We start from the raw sequence: 21,046 nt of genomic DNA, 5'->3' as shown, positions 1-21,046 counted from the left end.
TGAATATAAACAAACACTTTATTTGTGTAAATACTTCTGCAAAAGGCTGGAGTGAGGAGATACCAGCTGGAGAAGTGGTGCAATACTCCAGAAACTCAGTAACATTTTCTGGACTAAAACGGTAAATCTGACAGAATCAATGATTCAGAGGACTTGAAACACTTCTAGAAAGGGTCACAATTGTTTTGGCTGAATATCATTGAATACATTATCTACGGTTAATTAAATACAAGAGTTATAATAAACCACTGACTGTGATCCTGCATTAAAGGAAATTTAGTAACATTCACATCCTCTGGTGTTTAGTGCTCCACCTCCAGTCAGCACAGAGCAAGGCTGAGGAAATGCTCCCTTTAGGCACCATTCTCTTCCTCTTATCCCATGGATTCCTACTTTCACATTAACCCAAGAATTCCCACAGAGAGGCAGAGAAAACCAACACTGGCTTTGCTGTGTGGAGCAGCTTTACCTCAGTTTTACAGAGCTAAACATGATGGAAATGCCCATTAACCACATTTACCCCAAATTCAGAGAATCACCATCAGGAAGATGAACAAAATTGGATAAAATGGTCTAAAACTGTACAGCTTTTACCTCAGGAAGTGTCATTTTCTAGGCTGGTAACACCAATTTTAAACAAGCATGGATGAGAGACCAGGCCAGAGCTGGGAATTCAAGCAGCCACTTCCAGAGCCGGGAATTGGCCTTTGCCAGCCCCGGGCACCCTGTGAGTGCAAGACCAAAGTGTGGATTTTACACCTGCACTGGCAGCAAATCCCCACCAAACCCTGTGGGCACCGGGAGCACCTTTCAATACACAACACACACACGTTTTGGGGCAAATAGCAGCAGTTTTTACTGACCATGTGGAAGATGTGCAGCCAGGAGTGAGCACAAGCCAGCCCCAGCGCTCCCTGGCTGTGTCACAACATGGAGCCTGCGCTGCCACAGCCACCAGGCAGCTCCACATCCCCTTTTCTGCCTGCCTGAAGGGAAAGCTCTCAGCTTCCAGACAGCTAGAACAGGCAGGTTTGTGTTCAAGAGGGTGGAACCACCAATCAGCAACTTGATTTCCATAGTACAGAGTCAAATACACCACAAAAATGAAATCTAACAGTACAAAATGCTTGAGAACATTCTGTTTCCAAGGTGCTAAACATGGGGGCTTCCTTTGCCCCCAAAAATGGGTTGAATACCTCTAGAAACTACCACAGATCACCAAATTCTCTACTTTATTTTTTTTTTTTTTCTGCTTCTGGCCTTCTTTGCAACAGCTGGAGAATATTCTGACCCTTCCAGAAATGCACACAAGACACCAAGATTGTGCTCAACAGGTTTACTCAGACTGGACTCTTAAATGCTCAAGAAAAAGGCACAGATTAAAAGAGACTCTGATGACTCTTTTTGAACACAGCAAATGGAATTGTTGTTTAGAAGGAGAAAAGAAAATACTGCTATGAATTGTACGGGCTGAAAAGTCCAAATCTTCTTCCCCATTCCCAATTATTGGCCTTCATTAAAATGGATCTTAAATTAAATTGTATAAACATATGAAATAAAGTCTCAGTATTAGGAAGTCTTGTTTTTGTTTTTTGTTTCCTCTATGTACAACTCTTAGTATACAATTTGTACTTTCCATTTTACATTTAACTACATCCTCCTGGCCACAGGGAGAGCCGAGGGTGCCTTGGTGGGAAATGCTTTGCATTTGGAGAAAAAAATAAAAAAAATAAAAAAAAATCCTGCTTTTTCTTGGCCAGCAGTGCCAGGGGGAGGGAGGGCAGGTTGGGGGGCACCCCTCAGATGTAGTCATCCTCCACGGGCTCCCCATTGACATCACAGTAGTGGATGAAGATGGCCACGACCCTCTGGAACACCCCTTTCCTGACCTGGCGCAGCTCCGAGATCTCCTCGCCGATGGTCTCCATGCAGATGTCAGCTGAGAGCTGCCCCTTCCTCCTCGGGGCGTAGATGGTGGCTGGGGAAAGACAGCAAGGAAAAGGGGATGTTTCTCTCAAAAATATTCCCCAGCCAGGCTGGTTTTGCGTTCAGACTTGGCAAAAGAGGCAAAGGGAAAAAGCTGCCCTTGATTCCTTAAATTCCACGTTTAAGGAATGTTCTCTCCTGCCTTCCTCAAAGCTCTCCCAGTGCTCATGTCCAAATGTCTGGGAGTGACATGAATCCCAGAGCACCAGAAACCCTCTCCCTGAGGCCTCTCTGACATAATTCCAGGTTATCCATCACTCAAATGCTTTATAAGCAGCAGCAATTAAAGATAAAGCAGCAGCACTCTCCTTAATTTTGATGGCTTTAACACCATGACTCTTAACATCCTGACTCTTAAACCTTCATATTGAACTACAAGCATCAAATCAAGCTAAAATAAAATTAAATTACATCATTCCAAAATAAAATTTTAAAAAGAAATTAAAAAAATAAAACCAGAGAAAGGCATAGCAAAGAAAAAATAAAAAACTAAAAAAATCTTTTCCTCATCCTCTTGAGATTCCTAAACTGGAGCTGGATAAGAATATCCAGATCAGGATCAATTAAAAATACCTCTAACGAAGATTCCAGGATGTTCCTAATTAAGTAATGGGAGAACATATTTTTCTCTGCTACCAAGCAAGGTTTTTAATTGAGCCCCAGGCACTGCCTACCATCATATCTTAGCAGACAAGTTCCTAAATAGAAAGAGACACATCTACAAGAAATTCTAACCCACATCACCTCTGTTCCAGAGTTTACAAGTTCAGTTTTTAACTTTTATATCAAATTCCTGTGAGTTTTTTGACTTTTCTCCAGCCTACCTTAACAACAGATCTACCAAAACCAGCCCAGTAGAAAACTGAAAAAAAGAAAGGGATGCATTGCCAAATCAGCAAGTTCTGTGAAGAAGCCAAGCACGTTACTCACTCCTCTCATCATCCTCAAAGTCGTATCTGGCGTAGCTGTTGGGCTCTGCTGTCCTCAGGGACCTCAGCCAGGGGAAGTCAGTGATCATGGAATAAGGAGCACCATCCACAATGCCTGGGAGAGGGACAGAGAGGAAAACACCACCCCTGCAGCACCAGCACCCTGCAAATCACTGATCAGCACACAGCATCTCCTCACTTGATTCCCCCACTGAGCTGAGTCTCCCACTTTCCTCACAAAGGAACATTCTCCACATCTCTGGTGATGATGCAAAGCTGCTTTTAGCAAGAGGCTGAGCAGGAACCCTCAGCTCCCCACCAACTCTCACCTTCCAGGGTGTAAATGTCTCTGCCCCAGGGGTACTTGGGGTATTTCTTCAGGTCCTCTTCAGTCCTGGTGGCCTCAGGGAAGAACTCGTATTTAATCAGCTCTCTGGGGAGAAGGAGGGAGAGGTTACAGCCAGGAAATGGGGAGGTGGGAGGGAGAAAAACCAAATCAGAAATCCTAATGCACAACTTTCCCTTTAATGAGCCTGAATCCATGGAAAAACTGCCCCAAGACCCTCACACCAGCTCAGCATCCATCCCTCCACTTTGGACAGCCAACAGGGACAGGTTCAGAACTGCTGGATGAGATCCACTGGACACAATTCCCTGCTGCTGGGAATTTTCAGGAGCTGGTACTGATCAAACATCACCTTCCACAGAAACCAACACTATCACTTGAGGCAAATCACTCTTTTAAAAATAACTTGTTTTCAGCTTTGAAGATAGTTCCCAACTATCCCAACAATGTACAACTGCATTATTGCTGGATGAATGTGATGGTTATTGCTGGAGAACTTATAGGAGTTTCCATATGGGTTTACAGTCTGTTTTATACTAAAACTGATTTTAATGACACAGAATTTACACTGCAGGATTCAGCCTTCAGTAGTAACCAAACTGATTTTTTTTTTGTTTTTTAATTTAATTTGGGTGACAGAATAGAGCAATCTGGAGCTGCAGCTGCTCCAGGACACTTGGCAGAGTCCCTGGAGGGGATGGCCAGGGCTCCCTGGCTGTGCTCAGTACTCACTGGTTGATGTTGGCTATGGTGTCCATCCAGCTGCGCACCCGCACCTTGTTCCGCACGTTGGGGGGGTTGCTGAACTCGTGGATGATGCAGATGTGGTAGGGGTAGGGGCCACTGAAGATCTTCTGCTCCAGAGTCAGCGTGTCCACCTGGGGACAAAGACTTGTGAGCACCACAAGCACTGGGAAGGGGTTACAGAGTCAAGAGCAAACAGATATCGAGCGAATCCCCGGAAAACGCAGCAGTGAGAGAGGATTTTAACAACACAAATAAATGCAGGACTGAGAGGAGTGAAATTTCTCCAGTGTAGCTTCTCCAATTTATCTTCTTGAGTGATGGAACTGGATGGGAAATGTCTGATTTCTGATGTCTTTCCCAACTCCAATGTGGATATTAACTCCACAAAATTACAGAATGGTCTAAAACTACATTCATTCCCCACAATTTTTGTTATGAGGAAGGGATCAGTGATTTGGGGTTTTATTCCCATCTAGTATTTTTACCACCTTTAAGAGATGTGGTTTCAAAGCAAAGCTAATTTTATGGATTTTATGTACAATCAACCTTCCCTTGTTGGGAAACCAAGACAGGAAAGCAGGAGAGGAGCAGCACCACAGAGGAATAAAATCAAACATTCCCAACCTTCCAGATCTGAAACAAAGCCCTCATAAATCTTTGTCAGATGATTTAAACCACTCTCTAAATGTCCCTGCTTCCAGCTCCTACACAGCCTGGGAGGAGAGGGTGGCTCCCAGTCCCACCAGTGTCCTCCTTCAGCATCAGGAGCCTCCAGTATCCCAAACTCTGCTGCTCCTCAGCCTAACAGGACGTGGGTTCAGGATTTCAGATCCCTGTGCCACACTCTGCTCACACACAGCTACAAGGAGCACCCAGGTTCTTGCAGTCTGAGTTATTCAGTTTGAAATTAATTCAATGCATTCTAGTTTACAATATCCTCTAATGCAATTAATACTGGAGATAGTGAATTGTAATATTTCATCTATCAGAGTATCTTCAAATCCAAGTAGCAGATTCTGCAATAAAAGCCTTGCTGGGCTCTAAACAACCAAATTTCAGAGTTGTGCTGTTGTAACATTTCCTGCCTCAACTGCAAACCCCCCAGGCAGAGCTCCAGGTGTGTTCCCAGAGAATCCAGGCTGGTTCTGTACCTGCTGCATGGGACGAAGGTAAATGATCCTGTTCCTCTCTGGGGGCATCCTGAGGATCTGATCCAGGACCTGATCCATGTTCAGCTTCTTGCACTGGGCGTAGTCAAAGCGATTCACAACGGGGGCGTTCTCCACCTTCAGGTGCTTCAACACACGGCACCTTGTAGCTAGAAAAGAGCAAATCCAAGTATTAAAAGGAAATAAAAGATCTCAGGAGCCTACTGTCAGAGAATTTCAAGGCTGGCAGGTTCAAAAGAAGGCAAACAAGCAATATAAGTACCAAAAGATTACATAAGTATATCAGATAGAGCCCAGCTATTCATTTTTTCCATATTATCATCAGACTTTTCAGCTGTGACCTTGTTAGAAGTGGCCTTTTAAAAGGCCATGTCAAATTTCATTTAATAACCTTTTTCTCCCTCTGTTTCCTTTCACTGAAACGGTCTGTGGGCTGCCACAACTTCCAGAATCAGCTCAAACACAGAGGATTGGGGAGCCACATAATGGAGAATAAAATCCTGCTCATGTAATCCAAATTTCCTTCAAAATCAATGTGTGTTCTAAGTATTCTGGAATAAAGAAATAATTCCTTTTTTTCTGCTAGGCAGACAGATCTGGTATCAGAAGAAAAAGTCTTCATTTAGATGGTGCAGAAAACAAAAAATGACCCAATCCAGGAGCAGTCACACCCTGGCATGTGAAACTAATGCAACCTAAGTGCCAGCACTGCAAACAGATTTTTATCATGTCAAGGAGCAAAAGTATCATCCTGTCAGCTAAAAAACCTATGGGAGAATGAAGAAATGAGAGAAAAACAAGGTACTCAAACTCATTTCATCAACTCCTAATTACTCTATTACCACTCTTCAATAAACATCTCATCTCCCTAATTGTCAAATCATTTCAGCTGTTGATTTTCAGATATTAATCTTTATTAAAGCTGTTATAAGAACCATTCAAAGTGGGAAGCAGCAATATTTAGAGTTCTAATTCAACAGCAATGCAGCTGATGAATACAAAATGAGCAGTGGCCTGACTTGAATTCTTTCAGGAATTTCCAGCAATGCCAGAGGGAGGAGGCAGCCGTGGCATGAAGCACATACCATGGATGAACATCATTTTGGGGCAGTCTTTCAGCACCAAATCTGTTATTCCACAGTTGGTCAATGTGATTCCTACAAGGTTTTTGGACTTCAAAGTCAGTACCTGGGGGGAAAAAAAAAATTTAAAAATGTATGAAAGGGTAAAAATGAAAGAAAAAATAAATTAAATTTTACAAGATACAGGAGGATATCAATTAATATAATACAGCTTCAGTTCCCAACAGGTGATAAAGCTGCAGAGAGTGAAGGAACAGCCCTTACCTGAACATGATCATCCTCAATCACGGGGTCACTGGTACTGGTGGATTTGTCAGCTGTCCTTTTCCTCTTGGTGGTTTGCCTTGGCTTTGGCTTTGCTACTTCTGGAAACAAAAACATGGAAAAATCTTTCCTCTGCTTTGTGTCAGGACAGCTGAGAACAGCCCATGACAACTCTTCCCACACAGGTAAATCCAAACACCTGCCTGGCTCCAAAGCAAAGCTCTCCTTGCTCAAACACTGTCAGCTTTGTGCTCAGAAATATTCCCAATAAATAATTTATAGTTGAAAACCCAGGAATGCTGAACCTACACCACAGAAAGATGTGGAGCCAGGGAAAGAAAAAATTCATGGTTAGGTTACACATGAATCTCTACAGGAAACAGAACATCCTTGACAAATACAAGACCCAAAATAGCTTTAATGTTTAAATAGTAGAAATCATCTCAAACTTCTGGAATATCTGTTCTTTGTAACTGTCACTTAGTTTTTCCTAATATTGCAAAGATGCCCAGGTACAAAATTCTTTAATGTTCCCAAGCTCCACTAGGGACCTCAAATTCCTGCTTGATTTAACAGGTGAGTCTTTGAAAAGAAACCATCACAAGCATTATTTCCAACAGGAAGAGGAAAAAAATGCCCTAGAATTAATTTTCTGTCATTAACAGATAGAAAAGAGAAATTATTTCTCTAAAACTAAGCTTTCTTTATTAAAACATATGGCATGTGCACAAAGATCTCCAATTAATTACTGGTCCTAAGGTAGAAACTGGACATTTTAAATTTAATAGCAAGATCTTGAAAAGTGAACTTCATCTACCTGCAGAACATCTGAGGAGATTTAGGTTTTGTTAACACTTGGGAGCATTAAATAATCTGGATAAACACCAGGATATGAAGTGTTTGAATCATTCCATGTTAACAGAGGCAGGAATTTGCCCTCAGTCTTCCCTACCTCCAATACTCAGTTGTGTAAGCAGCACATTTCATCTTTCAGTTTCATTTTACCTGCCAGATATTCCCAGCAAAGAATCCTGGATATATGAGGCTGTGCCAGACCAGGATGGTTATTTTGGAAACCAAGTATATTGGAAAGAAACAGCAAGTTCCCCTCTCACATGTGTTGTTTTCTCCCTTCATTCCAGCCCTTCAGGGGTTTTATTTTATGTCAGATGAACAAAACAATAATGTAAAGCATGAAGATGTTTAATAAAAAGACAATTTTCCGTAAGTTTGATCACTCTGCCTTAAACACTTGGAAGGAGAACCCAGGGTCAGGTCCAAAAGCCTGGCTCAATTGTAATTATGACTTTATTGGTTGACAAAGCACCAGTTGTAACCTTTGCCTTCTTGTTCAGATCTAAGTGTAGCTGCTGCCTTTGCAGGGAGGATTTCAATGGAGAGACAACTTCTGTTTCAATGAATCACAGCCTTCACAGGCAGGCAGAACTACCAAAAAACTGCATTTGCTTTTCAAAGGAGTAAAGCAAATACTGGTTAGGATGTACAGAGAACACAAACAGAAAGAGATGCAGGGAGGAAAAAGTCAGTGGTGCTTTTAGAAAAGCCTGATTTTACCTGGTGATGCACACCTCTGTTCCATCTGATCCTTTCACACCACTCAGGTTTAAATCCCTGCACATCAGAGCTCCCTGGGGGAGCTGCAGCTGCTCAGAGCTGTCTGGTGGCAGCACTGCACGTACTCAGGCTTTACTCTGTGTGTAAATCCTACCTGGCTCTGACACCAGAGGCACGTGGGACAGTCTGCTCCTGGCCCTGGTCAGGGGTCTCCGTGGATACTCCTCCTTGCAGTCCAGCTCCCAGCCCGGGGGCTGCGTGCTCTGCTCCTGGCTGCCAGCCCCACAGGCACTCCCACTAGTCCTGTCATCCCCAGGCTCTCCTGCAGCCCCACAGTCTGGCAGTGTCCTAAGTGCAAAGTCTGGCCCGTCCCTGCAGGCTCCACTCGTGGAGGGGCTCTCCCCATCACACCCCCCGCTCGTCCTGTGCTGCGCGGCCTTGGAGGAGCACCGGGAACAAACGGAGCTCTCCTCGGGCTCCCTCTCGCTGGATCCATCCCTCCTGCAAGGAGAGCAGCCACACTGCCTGGACTCCTCCCCAGCTGCTGGGCTGCTGTCAGCAGAATGGCTCTGGGCTGCCTGGGCACAGTCAGGACTGGGAGAAGCAGCACTGCAGGAGCTGGATGTTGCCGTGGATGCCGGGGCGGTGCTGCCGTAGGAATCCTTGCTCTTGCTCCTCTCAGGCATGTCACTGGCTGCTTTCATGTCAGCTTTGATCTGCTCACTGGTCACCTGGCAGCCCTTCTCACAGCTGCTCTCCTCCACGGGGAACTGCTTGGCCTGGCTCCCATGGCTGGTGCTGCATCTCTTCCGCAGGGGAGTCTTGCCTTTGCCGCTCACTGCGGGAGCCAAGGGAGGGACAACAGTGAGAAACCTCAAATAAACCTGAGTGTTACACAGGGCAGCCCAGAGGACAAGGACAATCTCCCCAGGAATGGGAATTATTAGTAGTTGTAGCTGTTGTTGCATCTTTCTAACATCTTGCAGCTATTTTTTGGAGTGATGTGCTGGAAGGTTTGCCTCACAAAAATACCAAATTGTCCCAGAGCAGCTCCCTGTTCACACAGGCACAACAATATGAAAGACACACTGATAAGAGAATCAAGGAATATGGAATAGTTTGGGTTGGAAGGACCTTACACCTCATCCAGTGCCACCCCTGCCATGGCAGGGACACCTTCCACTGTCCCAGGCTGCTCCCAGCCCCGTCCAACCTGGCCTTGGGCACTTCCAGGGATCCAGGGACAGCCACAGCTGCTCTGGGCACCTGTGCCAGAGGACATTTGTTTTTCTAATATCTAATCTAGAGAGGCTTCTGTTTTCTTAAGTATGAGGATTCAAACAGGAACAGAGACAGGACTGAAGTTCACCTTTCAGAAGCAGCCCTCAGCTCCCCCTCCTGGGTCTGGGCAGTGCTGCCAGCAGGAGCAGCAGTCTCAGCTCACAGTGAATAAAAACCCACACAAATCATAACAGAACTTAATCCCAGGATCCCTGAGGTGGGAAAAGCCCTCCCAGCCCATCCAGCCCCAGCTGTGCCCCATCCCCACCTTGTCCCCAGCCAAGAGCACCGAGTGCCACCTCCAGCCCTTTCCTGGACACCTCCAGGGATAGGGATCCAAACCTCCCCTGCCAAGGCCTGAGCCCCCTTTCCATGCAGGAATTCCTCCTGAATATCTGTCTTAATCCTCTCAGCTCATTACACTACCCAAGCCCCAAATCCCAAATACTGGCAAGTACAACAGTTGATGCAAATTCTCTCTGAACAGATTCTTTCCTCCCTGAAACCAGAGCTGACATCCACACTGTGGGCTCACAGGCTTGATAAATTCTGTCCACTTGGGAATCCTGAAGAGGAGCTGCAGGTTCCTGATCAGTGCAGCACCACTATTTGTGTTTCTGCATGAGATCTGTGACTGGAGCTCAAAACACATCCTTGCACCTTCATTCTACATTCCAAACTACGCTAGAAATTAACCTGAACCACAGGGAAAAGTTCCCTGAACTTCAGGGAACACACCTGAAGGCTCTCTGGTTTCCACTGGATCCCTGCTCTTCTCTTCCCCATCTGAGTAACTCTGTGCAATGCTGTTGGAGATGCAGGCTCTGGAAGTGCCCATGTTTTCCTCCTCATCCTCACTGTCCGAATCATGGATGGTAATAGGAGTCGCTTTTACAACAGGTTGAATTCCACTTGGTCCTGAGAAGGAGAAAATCAACATTTCATGTATCAACCAAGCATGGATTAAAGGGCTGAAAAGGTTTTTGCACTGCTTGAAAAACTGGTAAGGAATTAATTGGAGTTAATTTATTCTGTGGGTCCCTCACTGAAATCTAAATGGGAGAAGAGCAAAATTCTGCATTTCAGCATTAAAACATTCTGGTTTGGAAGGGGAAGAGTGTCACAATGCAGTGTTACTTCATGTTGTTGGGATATTCAGCACAAAATTATATATATTATTTATTTGCAAAAAGTGGCAAAAAATAAATCATGACTGCCTTGTGTCACTAATACAAATTAAATTAACACTGGAACAAGTTGTGCTGGCTTGAGAGAAAGCAAAAACAACCCAAGTGCTGCAATGGAAGAACTAAGGCCACAAACACCAACAGAGCAACAGGACAAGTTCATTCAGGCCTTCTGACTTTTATTATATTGAGCACAAGAATCAGGCTTTAAGCTCAAGGTATTTCCCTGCATATGCAAAGAAAGCTCTGGGCTGTGACACAGAATAAATTCCATCACAGCACTAAGCTGTGCTGACATCATTATTCAAAATCAGACATCCCAGCTGAAGCGAAACATCTAAAACCAGACTTTACAGTGGAAAATTAATCCCTCAGAGAGATACCAAGAGGTGATTTCTTCCCAAACCCAGTTACCTGCTTGCTCCTCATCCACCTCCATGGGAACAACAGCCTGGCTGGGAGCTGGCAGCTCATCCTGGCCCTGCCCAGCAGCTTCCCCTTCCTCCTGTGCCACCTCCTCCATCTCATTCAGGGCTGCAAAGGGGAACAGGAGGTCAGGAACAGGAACCAGAATGAACAGAGCCCTCCAACACCCATGAGAAATAAATAATAACTGCCTTGATTCCCTTGGTGAGCCTCTGGGCTGCACAAAATCTCTCACAGATTTGCTCTACCTCTCTGTAGCCAAAGCCCAGCCTAACTTTTGGGGTTTAGTTCACTCAGCAAAGATTAAAGTTCCACACCAGGAGCTGAAACAGCAACAAGCTTTCAATACATATTCCTATCTTCACCAGGAGCCCATGTGAGTGGGAAAGCAGATAAAATTCCCCCCCAAAATCTCTCCCAGGATTACCCTCAGCCCCAATCTGCTGCTCCTCAGCAGGGCCCTCCTGGCGCAGCTCATTCTCCTCGTTCTGCTCGTTGGGGTGCTGGTGGTTGTTGTGGTGGATGTTGGGGTTGTTGTTGTTGTTCTGGTGGTTGTTGTTGTTGTCATTGTCATTATTGGAGTTCTGATTGCTCACCAGGGCAGAGGAGACCCCAATTCCTGTGCCTGCACTTAGGCCCACACGAGCACAACCCTGGAAACAAAGAGCAGAAATTCAGATTTGAAAACACGGACTCGGTATCCCAACATTCCCTAAAGGCAACAGGAAAACCACTCTGCTGGAATTGTCTGGGACAGCACAACACTAACAGGGAAACTGTCCCTCAGATTCCCTGATTGCAAGGTCCACCTGCATCCCCTTGCAGGCTGGCAACCCAGAACTCACACTGTTAAACTCCTAATGAAAGGGGAAGTCCTCAAAGCACTTCATTTTAATCTATTAATTGTGTTAATCTATTAATTTGCTGTGGGATCATGACATAAATACAAACAGCAGATCAGAGTCTTCTCAGCACACAGCAGCCTCGAGGCACCATTAATGACCAAAGGAAGCAGGTTTTACACTTCCCATTGCCTGCCAGCAGCTTACCAAGCTTGTGTAACACAAGGATTTGTGTTACAGTCTGGCAGGGGAAAACGTGAAGAAATACAATTACTACTATTTGAAAGTACTTCAAAAGGGAAACACTACCCCTGTTTCACCCAGCAAAAAATCATAAAAACCTCTTAGTATTGAAAAGAGAGGCCTAAGAGGAAAAAAACAATATAAAAAGCAGCAGCACAGTGAGGTATGAGCAGAGACCTTGAGAGAATCACTGGTTTACTTTTGATAGAATCAATGAGTTTTATTTTCTGGCCACACATTCATTCCTTGCCACTGCTCCCATTTGCAGAAGCAGCACATCATGCTAAAAGCAACTGCAAACCAAAGTAATTCATTACCAATCTCTTCAATTAATGACAACTTTGAGAAGAATGCACAGCAGCTGGAGCACACTGGGTTGCCAATGCAATGGAAACAAGTAAAAATCCTGGCAATGAGAAAAAGCCAAACCATTCCCTGGAATTTACCTTTGGAGGCTCTCTGAACATCTGGTCCAGAGAAATAAACTCCAAGCTTGGCAGTAACTCGATGAACTGACTGAAAGAGTCCAGCTTGATGGCGTGGCATCTCACCAGGGTCAGGTCAACCAGGCGGGTCCACCTCGAGTGGTCTGGGAACACAAGAGAAGCCTTTCCTGAGGGATTCCCACCTCACTCCTTGTTTATTACCCCCTTTTTTCAGATCTGAGAGCAGCATCCTCTGGATCTCCATCCTGCTCCCAGCACCACCATGGCCCCAAAGCAAGCATCATCTACTGTACTTACTAACAACAGAACAAGCAGTACTAGAGCAGAGAAATTCTGGTTTAGCACAGAAATTCATATAATAGCTCTGAAATTTCAAAGGTGTGCAATACCTGTGATCCAATTATTTGGGTTATGTAGATGTGGGCAGTTGTAAATGACCAGATACTTGATGAAAGAAAAAACTTCATTTACAGCTTTCATACCAATATCTGTAATAATTCCTGGATTTTCAACCACATCAGCCAAGCCGTACCTCACCAAGTCCGTACTCGTCATTTTACCTATGAAAGAGAGGAGCAGACACAGCAGTAAATTTGCCTTTTATAGCAGGATTTTCTAACTCCTTATTGATCAGATTATTCCTTTAATAAAGCTCAGCTTTATTAAAGCTCCCAGTCTCAGAGAGTGAGGAAAACCAGATTTGGCTGTATGAGATCAGCAGCCTCAATACATGCAACATTAATATTCTTATTAATCACTGGGAACTTGATTGAAAACACAGCAATCTCTGTAATCCTTAGGTTTTTTATGGATATAAAAAGTGTCATACACTGTAGTAAAAACTCATCAACGTAGCCTAGGTGAAGAGTTTCAAACTGTGGGAATTCCAGTTCAGCCATCTTCAAAGCAGAAAAAACACCATCTTTGGTCAAGGAAGGCTGGATCCGCACTTCGTGCAACCTGCAGGGAATTCAGAATTGCTCCTATGAAAAATCAGCCCAAAGCACAGAAAACACTCAAGAAGGGGCCTTGTTCTAATAAAATAGAGAATCTGGCAGGACTCAGAGGGTATTTGCAATTATTTTAATCACAGAACACTCTAGCTATGCAAGGTTTATATGTGTATTCTTTAAACTTTGATGGTGTTTGTGAGGTGCCTCTGCCCAGGGAGGAAAAGATTTAATTTCAGATAAGCATTGTTAAAGTGAGAGGCATGGCTTTGAAGCTGGAGAAGAATAAATTCCAAACTTCCATCCCTCTGTCTCGAGGGATGTGCCCTGTAAGAATTGTCCCACCCCAGACCCTCGTGGGGTGGCAGCCCAGGGTGTTTTGACTGGGTTTGAGCCCCTGAGGTCTCTCCCTTGCTCTCTCCTTATTAGACACTGATCTTAAACTCTACCCTGGTTCTGTCCCACAAAACCTACCACCCTGCCTCTGTTCAGAGCTCTCTGTCTCTGGAGTTAAGCTGAGTTTGTTCCTGTGGTGAATAAATGGTTTCCTGAGCTTAACCAAGCAGAAGCTCATCTCATTGAATTCTCATGTTGGTCACCAGTAACTGGAGCCTCCCTGGACATGATCCTGCAGCTGTGGCTCTGTCCCTTGGATGTCATTTCTAAGACATTTAGTTTGAAAAAGGAGAAGCAAAGAGAGATCTGAAGGGAGGTACCTTCGTGCAGCAGTTATGATGAGGTAGCCAAGATCCACTTCAAGTGCATTCTTGCAAGCTCCCAGAACTATAGTGTGCAAATTCCTGAAACCACCTGGCAAATAAAAAACACCCTTCTTACACTTCAGCCTCACATCACAGCCTTCAGCCCTACACATTTTCACCAGTGCTGTCTTCACCTTTTTTAGCAAATCAAGAAAACAAATATTTGCACCCAACTCCTCCAATCCTGGTTCTGCTCATCAACAAACACAGCTCATTCAGAGCTAATTGCAGTTAGAATATCAAAAGTATATCCAATATACAGAGCATATTTAGCACTAGGACCATAGTTCCAAACATTCAAAAAAGAATATGCTACAGACAAAAAAACCCCAGAATTTGCTAAAGCTTGAATGTATTTATTTATTTTTATTTAAATATGAGGGATTAGGAATTTCCCACCTGATCTCCAGCTGTCTTCTACCACGTGCTGGATAAGTCCTCCAAGAAATGGAACACGGACCAGTTCCAAGTGCTCCAGATTCCTGGCAGAAGCCAGGCCTGTCACCAGGGGAACGTACTTCAGAGAGTTTGTGGGTCCTGCACACCACAAGGCCAGAGAGACAGAGCAGATTGTTCACTTCTCCCTGAATTATCCCACGGAAGAACTAAAACACACCCACACATATCCCTCTAGAGCAGGAAGTCAACAGAACCACACAGCACCAAGTAAGGGACAGGACAGGGAGAGATTTCTGTCCAACACCACAAATCAAACAAGGGCTGCTCTCAGAATGTGGAATTCCAAGACTTTAACAGAACCAGATTTCCTCCATGCTCTACCATCCCCTTCAGACAGGAAGAATCCCTCTTACCAGCACAGTTCCTCATGACAAAAGCACGCAAGCTGATACAAAGGAAATCTTTAAAAGGCTGTGGTTTGGTGAGTCTCACCCACTTCAAATAAAGGTGCCTCAGCATTGGGATACAAGGAATCTCAGGGACATTCACCCCTAATAATACATAAACAAAACAAACAAACATTTTAAACAAGCTTTAAACCAATCCACTGCATGACAAATTCCTGGCTTTCAAAAGGAAGCTTTTCTGTGCTTTGTGGCAAGTGAGAAAAGCTGTGAACACTTGAAACACAAGTTCTTCACCTTGGTTTGTCAGTAATTCTTTAGAACTTGCCCTCTGTGCCTGCTATCAAATATCCAACTAAGATCTCCAAGGTGCCACAGCCCAAACTCCCTCTCCTCCAAAGAATTACAAATCTGCAGCGTTTCAAAGCCTTTAAATCCATCCACCTTTGTTGAAGCCAACTACTTCAGCACAACCACACTCACCTACTAAGTGCAAAGTCTGAATTTTAGCTCCTATAGGAATTTTCAGCTTGTTCTCAGGAGGAATTGGAAAAGCACCATTACGATTACGAAACTTCCCTAAAATGTGGACTTGGGGCATGTATGTCCAAATAGCTTCCACCAGCTCTAAATGAGAGGTCTCAACACCCTGGATAAAAGGAAGCAAAGCAAATGCTCTAACACCAGTTCAACAACAACATCCTCTTAACCATGTAAACTACAGAATGCAACATTATTTCACTTTTCATTTCTAGCAAGACTTGTCTTTTTAAAAGCAGAGGGATCAGAGATTTAATTCCTCGCTGGGCTTAGGAGCACCTGGGATTTCCAGTGGTGCAACTAAAAATAGTTCTCATTAGCAAACAGGGTCGCAATTAACTCCTCCCTGTGCAGCCAGGCCTAAACCAAAGCCCTGGAAGCACCGAGTCCCTGCCACAATTTTTAACAGTGCTGAAGGAGGTTCTCTCCCAAGCCCAGCCACTCACCAGCAAATTTGGACAGGCCTGCAAAGCCTCTAAAACTCCAGGAATGCTGAAAGCTTCGTGGCCACGGACTCGGCGCCTTTCCAGATACCTGGGATGAAGACCATAAAGTTGTTCAATGTCTGGCATCTTCCTCAGCAGCGTTAGGAAGCTGGAATCAGTGAAACCTAAGACAACAACAACACATTTGGTATTGGTGTGGCAGCAGACACTCATCTGTGAAGGGAAAGCCAAACACACTTCTCTCCTTATGTGGCATTTCTGTGATGTTGGAAAGATGCACTTGGTGAAGCAATAGCTTTTCTTTTACTTCCACAATCTACAAATCATAACCTAAATATTCCTCTGCCTTGAATTTTGCAGGCTTGCTACAGGTTTCCTTCAGAGGAGCTGCATGGCTGCAGGGTTCACTCTCTCCTTCCTCACATGAAGCTTTGTGGGTCTGTTTCTCCTGGAATTTCATTTATCAACACCATGGCTCAAAAAAATCCCAGCTGGATCCCTTACTTCAATTCACTATTCACCACAGCTCACATTTCTCACAGAAATAGGAAGGTTTCTTAAAGCAAAAGTTTATTTTATTCTAGTGAAAGTACATAAAAAGGATTTTAACTGGGTGAGTTACTTGTATTTACACCAATTTTAGGTTAGATCTAAACACCTGCTTAATACCAGCCACAGTCAATCTCAATTTACAAATCCTCTCATTTTCAGAATTCCCTCATTTTAGCTGTGCTCCCCATCAAATCCCAGCAGTGCAACTTAAACCCAACAGAAATCCTGGTACTCACAGGGTTCACCCAGATTGACAAATTTATCTATTGATCTGCAGGTGACTCGAAGTGTGACATCAAAACTTATCCTTACATTGTTAAGTGCTAGCAGATGAGATGCTCTTTCACTCCACTGTATTTTTTGCTGTCTGCATGCAAACAGCCTCTTCATGGCATAACCCCTGGACAAACTCCCTTCCAACAATCAGACAAACACAGATTGTATTGACAGGTGGCTACAGAGCACTCCCAGTCACAGAATCACAGAATGAACTGGCTTGGAAAAGACCTTTGAGATCATCAAGTCCAACCTATGACCTAATACAGCAACACCCCAAATTTGTATTTACAAGCAGACAGAAACTTGGCAAGCCATTCCTCGAGGCAGCCACGCAAAGGAAGGGAAGATGCAAGCAAAGGCAGGTTTATTGTGCACAGGTGAGTGGCAGGGAGCAGCAGGGGGCTCACCTGTGGGCATGTACTCCCACCAACGCCCCGCACACAGATCCACCACCTTGACCACGCGCAGGTACAGCGTCACGGCCTCCTTCAGCTTCCTCGACAGGCACTCCATGCACATGATGTCCTGCAAGGGCAGGTACCTGGGGGAGAGCAAAACCAGCCCCTGCTTCAGCACAGCTGCAGCTGTCCCAAACCACGGCCTGACTGCAGCAATGGGGGCATTTCTAACTCGGCAGGATGCCCGCGCACACGGAATCGTCAGGCCGCGCTCTCGGTAAACGCGGTTTTGCTAAAGCAGAGTGACTCAGCAGTTACTTACACTCAATATGGAATATTCATACAAATATTAAATGCACAGATGACTTGGTTCTCTAGTAAATCATAGAATCACAGAATGTTTGGGTTGGAGGGCACCTTAAAGCCCATCCAGCGCCATCCCCTGCCATGGCAGGGACACCTCCCACTGTCCCAGGTGCTCCCAGCCCCATCCAGCCTGGCCTGGGGCATTTCCAGGGATCCAGGGCCTCCCCACCCCGACAGGGAACAATTCCTTCCTTAAAGTTAATTTAAACCAGCCCAAACCCTGCTGACCAAGCCATTTGCCTCAACAAGTTTGGTTAAGTTACTCTCTTTTTCTAGCATATACTGCAAACTCAATTTCCAAATATTTTTTCCAATGTTTTCCAGGAATTTGTGGGTGAGGTATTAGTTTTGGATAATAGGACTGAGTGAACATCTGTGAGAAGGACTTTGCTGTAGGGGAGGTCACATCCTCATCCCAGATCCCTTCTGCAGATGCAACAATTCCCAAACAATCACCTCAACTGTGCCCTACCCAAAGTGTATTTCTGCTCTAAAATCAGTATTTATAACAGAATTAAATCACTTATTTCTTTCTTCTTCATTCTGACATTCATGACACTCACATAAATTAATCTTAAATTTCCAAATGAATTTTGGAGACTGAATAAACCATTTGCCCTCCCTATTTATCCACCAGTCCCCTCGTGGTACATCCACCGTTTACTGTGTCACAAACGGGCAAAGTTGGAGGAAAAACAAAGAACTCCAAAATAACAAGCACCAAATTTATTTCTACCAGGCTGCTCACCGAAAGATGTGGCAAAGCACTTCATGAGAGAGTTGGTTCATGTAATCTTTTGGCTCCTCAGCTTTGGTAGACTCTGTCCCTTCCCTGCTCACCGCGCTCGCTTTCACAGTTTTCCGCCGGGGCCCCATCTCTGCACCGAGCTCTGCTGGGAGGAAACGGGCACAGAGTTATGAAATTCAGGGCAACTGAAACACAAAAGGGACACAGCAGAGGAGGGAACAGCAGCTAAGCTGCAAAAAAACAAGTTGTGGTTTGATTAGACAGAAGGGCTCAGACAGAACCTGAGGATTATCAGGCAAACCAGACAGACCCTCCCAGCTGAGGGAGTGATGAAGAAAAACCACCAGAGGTTTAAGCAAAGATCAGTTCTTTTTGTGAATAAAAAAAATCTTCAGAGCCCCCTCCCTGAGATCGAGACAGCCACAGGGGAGCTGTGCAGAGATCACCAGCTCAGCACCAACAACAACGTTCCAGCGCAAAATAAAAGTCCAAAGTCTGCCCAGCAGGAAAACAATTTCTTTTCCCTTTTTGAAAAAACGGGCTCCTGCCGATCACTCTCCAAAAATGCCCCATCAGAAGTCCTCAAACCAGCTCCTCTTCCAGGTGAGAACACCAAGCAAAATATTCAGGTTGCTGAGTTAAAGATCAAAGCCATAGAAAGTCCCTGTTTGAAAGCAGCGTGCAGGATCCTCTGCTCCCTCCACACAGGCACTGCAACCACAACGTGTCAATGTCTCAGGTAAAAACACCCAGAGTTATCACGAAATAATCAAGTGAAACAAAGATGAACTCAATGCTAACAGGAAATCACCTTCTACCGATGCTGAGAGATCCTTTCATGACTGTATCTGGCAAAGATTTATTTTATTCCAACACAAGAACAAGAATGAGGAGGGCAAAGCATCACCAGCTCAGTGAACCGGGGTTTAACAGGTTGGATACCGAAATTTAGTGGGATTGAGGAAAAACAACTGGTTAAAAAAGGCAGATTTTGGAAAAGCTTTCAGCAAAACCTCCGTTGCAGCCTCTCCATGATGCCAAAATTTTAAATATTGACAGCTTCACTGTGATTTAATTATTGCAAAACACGTGGTTTCACACCTTCTGGGTGTGTTTTAAGTTAGGAACTGCATGTTGCCATGATTTAATTTTGAAGGGGGATATTCAAACAATAAATCCCCACCTTGTGCCTGTGAGCAGTGGGAAATGGATCTCTGCTCCTCTGGATTGGGGGAATTCTCCAGCCAGGAGTGAAGACCCTGTGTTTGTTTTTCTTTTTGGGGCAGGCTGGAAGGGCTCAATTTGGGGTGATCAGCCTCATCCAGGCCAAAATGAACTATTTACAGACTGAATTCCAGGGAAAACATCGATTCCCAGTCACCTGGGATAACTCCATTTGAACAGAGGATTGCAACACAAGCTAAAAACCTCCAGACTGGCACAGCCACGATGCGCTGGGTACAATCCAGCAGGGAAGAGAACGGCAAAAGGACTGGCACAAAAGGCAAGAGAAATAAAAATATTAACAACCAAAGCAGGGAAAAATCCTGGAAGACACAATTCCAACGAGCACAACCCGCCCCTGCCGTGAAGGGGGGAAGAAGGATTTGTTCCTATGAGTCTGCAGTTTCTGCACAATAAAAGCTCCTCCTGGGGTTATTTTGAGCTAATGAGCACAGCTTTGACACCTCATTCTACATTAGCGAGCTGACCCCGTTTAAAAATAGAAAGCGAATAACCACGGCAAAAAGAAAGCTTTATATATTCAATAAAGCAAACTAAGATTTTGCGGCCCCCACCTCAATTAATTCCCGACAATGAACGTCGCGTGAAACAACAGCTCGACACGCTCTATTCTTGATCAGTGAATACCCCACGGACCTTAAAGAGCTTAAAAAACCACGGGGAGGCTCCGCAGAAACGAAAATTGTGGAAAAACGCGGCGAGAGCAGCGAGGGCCGGCCCGGCAGGCGCGGGGTACAGAGGGGCGCTCCCGAAGCGGAGGGGAAAACGCGAGGCCGAGCCGATTTGTGCCGAGATAAGCGAAGGAAAAATGGGTTTCCCCATAGCCCCGGCACCGCCGTTCTCTCACGGGGGGGCCCGCGGGGCCTGTGACAGCGGCGCCGGCCCGAGCCCGCGGGGCCGGGGGGCCGCGGCAGGCTCCGGCTCCCCGCCCCGCCGCCCCGGGGGCCGAGCCAGCCGCGCCCCCGTCCCCTCGCTGCCCTCCCCCGGCCCTCGCTGCCCTCACCTGCCCTCGCTCCCCTCGCCGCCCTCGCCCCGGTTGTGGCCGCGGGGGAGCCCCGGCCCCGCTTCCTGCGCGGCCCCTTCCGCCAGCGCCGCCGCTTCCGCCTCCGGGCCCGCTTCCGCTTCCGGCCCCGCCGCCACCCTCAGGGCGGCGCTGCCCGGCCCGGCGGGCGCTCAGGGCTCCCAGGACTCCCAGGGTTGTCAGTGCTCTCAGTGCTCCGAGGGTTCTGAGGGCTGCCCGGGCTCTCAGGGCTCCGGTGCTGCGGTCCTCAGGCTGGGCTCGCCCAGCGCAGGGCGGCAGGGCTGGGATGCGGTGAGGGCGTTCGGGCAGAGCGCAGTTACAGCCACAGATGGGCCGAGCTGGAGGGACACACGAGGGGCGCCCTGCATGGAGCAGCCTCGGCTCTGCGAGCTGTCCCGGCTGGGATGGGATGGG

The 21,046-nt window shown here is 45.8% G+C and overlaps 1 protein-coding gene across 3 annotated transcripts; it reads right to left on the bottom strand.

Moving 5' to 3' along the window:
* Positions 1-20,707, bottom strand: FBXO38 (F-box protein 38). Of its 3 annotated transcripts, none has more exons than XM_014253234.2 (22): positions 20,615-20,707; positions 18,367-18,508; positions 17,262-17,395; positions 16,024-16,187; positions 15,521-15,686; positions 15,047-15,184; positions 14,634-14,771; positions 14,190-14,283; positions 13,353-13,483; positions 12,913-13,083; positions 12,524-12,666; positions 11,420-11,645; positions 10,981-11,100; positions 10,118-10,297; positions 8,253-8,936; positions 6,524-6,624; positions 6,263-6,365; positions 5,160-5,326; positions 3,994-4,139; positions 3,245-3,348; positions 2,917-3,030; positions 1-1,978 (listed from the first exon to the last, which is right to left on the bottom strand). In XM_014253234.2, exons 2-22 carry the CDS (start codon positions 18,492-18,494, stop codon positions 1,800-1,802), a joined length of 3,531 nt encoding a protein of 1,176 aa, XP_014108709.2. In that variant the 5' UTR covers positions 18,495-18,508; positions 20,615-20,707; the 3' UTR covers positions 1-1,799. The 3 variants fall into 3 exon arrangements, with proteins under 3 accessions (XP_014108709.2, XP_014108712.2, XP_087919724.1); XM_014253237.2 differs by having other exon boundaries at positions 18,367-18,511; positions 20,615-20,689; XM_088063598.1 differs by lacking the exon at positions 20,615-20,707 and adding an exon at positions 20,166-20,254.
* Positions 20,708-21,046: the final 339 nt, after the last annotated feature.

This window comes from Pseudopodoces humilis, chromosome 17 (assembly GCF_049639895.1).
Source record: "Pseudopodoces humilis isolate 2021_Gansu_Grassland_sample_001 chromosome 17, ASM4963989v1, whole genome shotgun sequence".
NCBI lineage: Eukaryota > Metazoa > Chordata > Aves > Passeriformes > Paridae > Pseudopodoces > Pseudopodoces humilis.
This window is presented reverse-complemented; position numbering and strand designations above follow the sequence as displayed.

Excerpts from the sequence above, each read along its gene's own strand:
- FBXO38 (XM_014253234.2), bottom strand. The coding sequence starts at position 18,494 with ATGGGGCCCCGGCGGAAAACTGTGAAAGCGAGCGCGGTGAGCAGGGAA. Across the intron at positions 5,327-6,262 it reads CAAAATGATGTTCATCCATG|CTACAAGGTGCCGTGTGTTG; the intron begins GTATGTGCTTCA and ends GCTCTTTTCTAG. Across the intron at positions 3,031-3,244 it reads AGACATTTACACCCTGGAAG|GCATTGTGGATGGTGCTCCT; the intron begins GTGAGAGTTGGT and ends TCCCTCTCCCAG.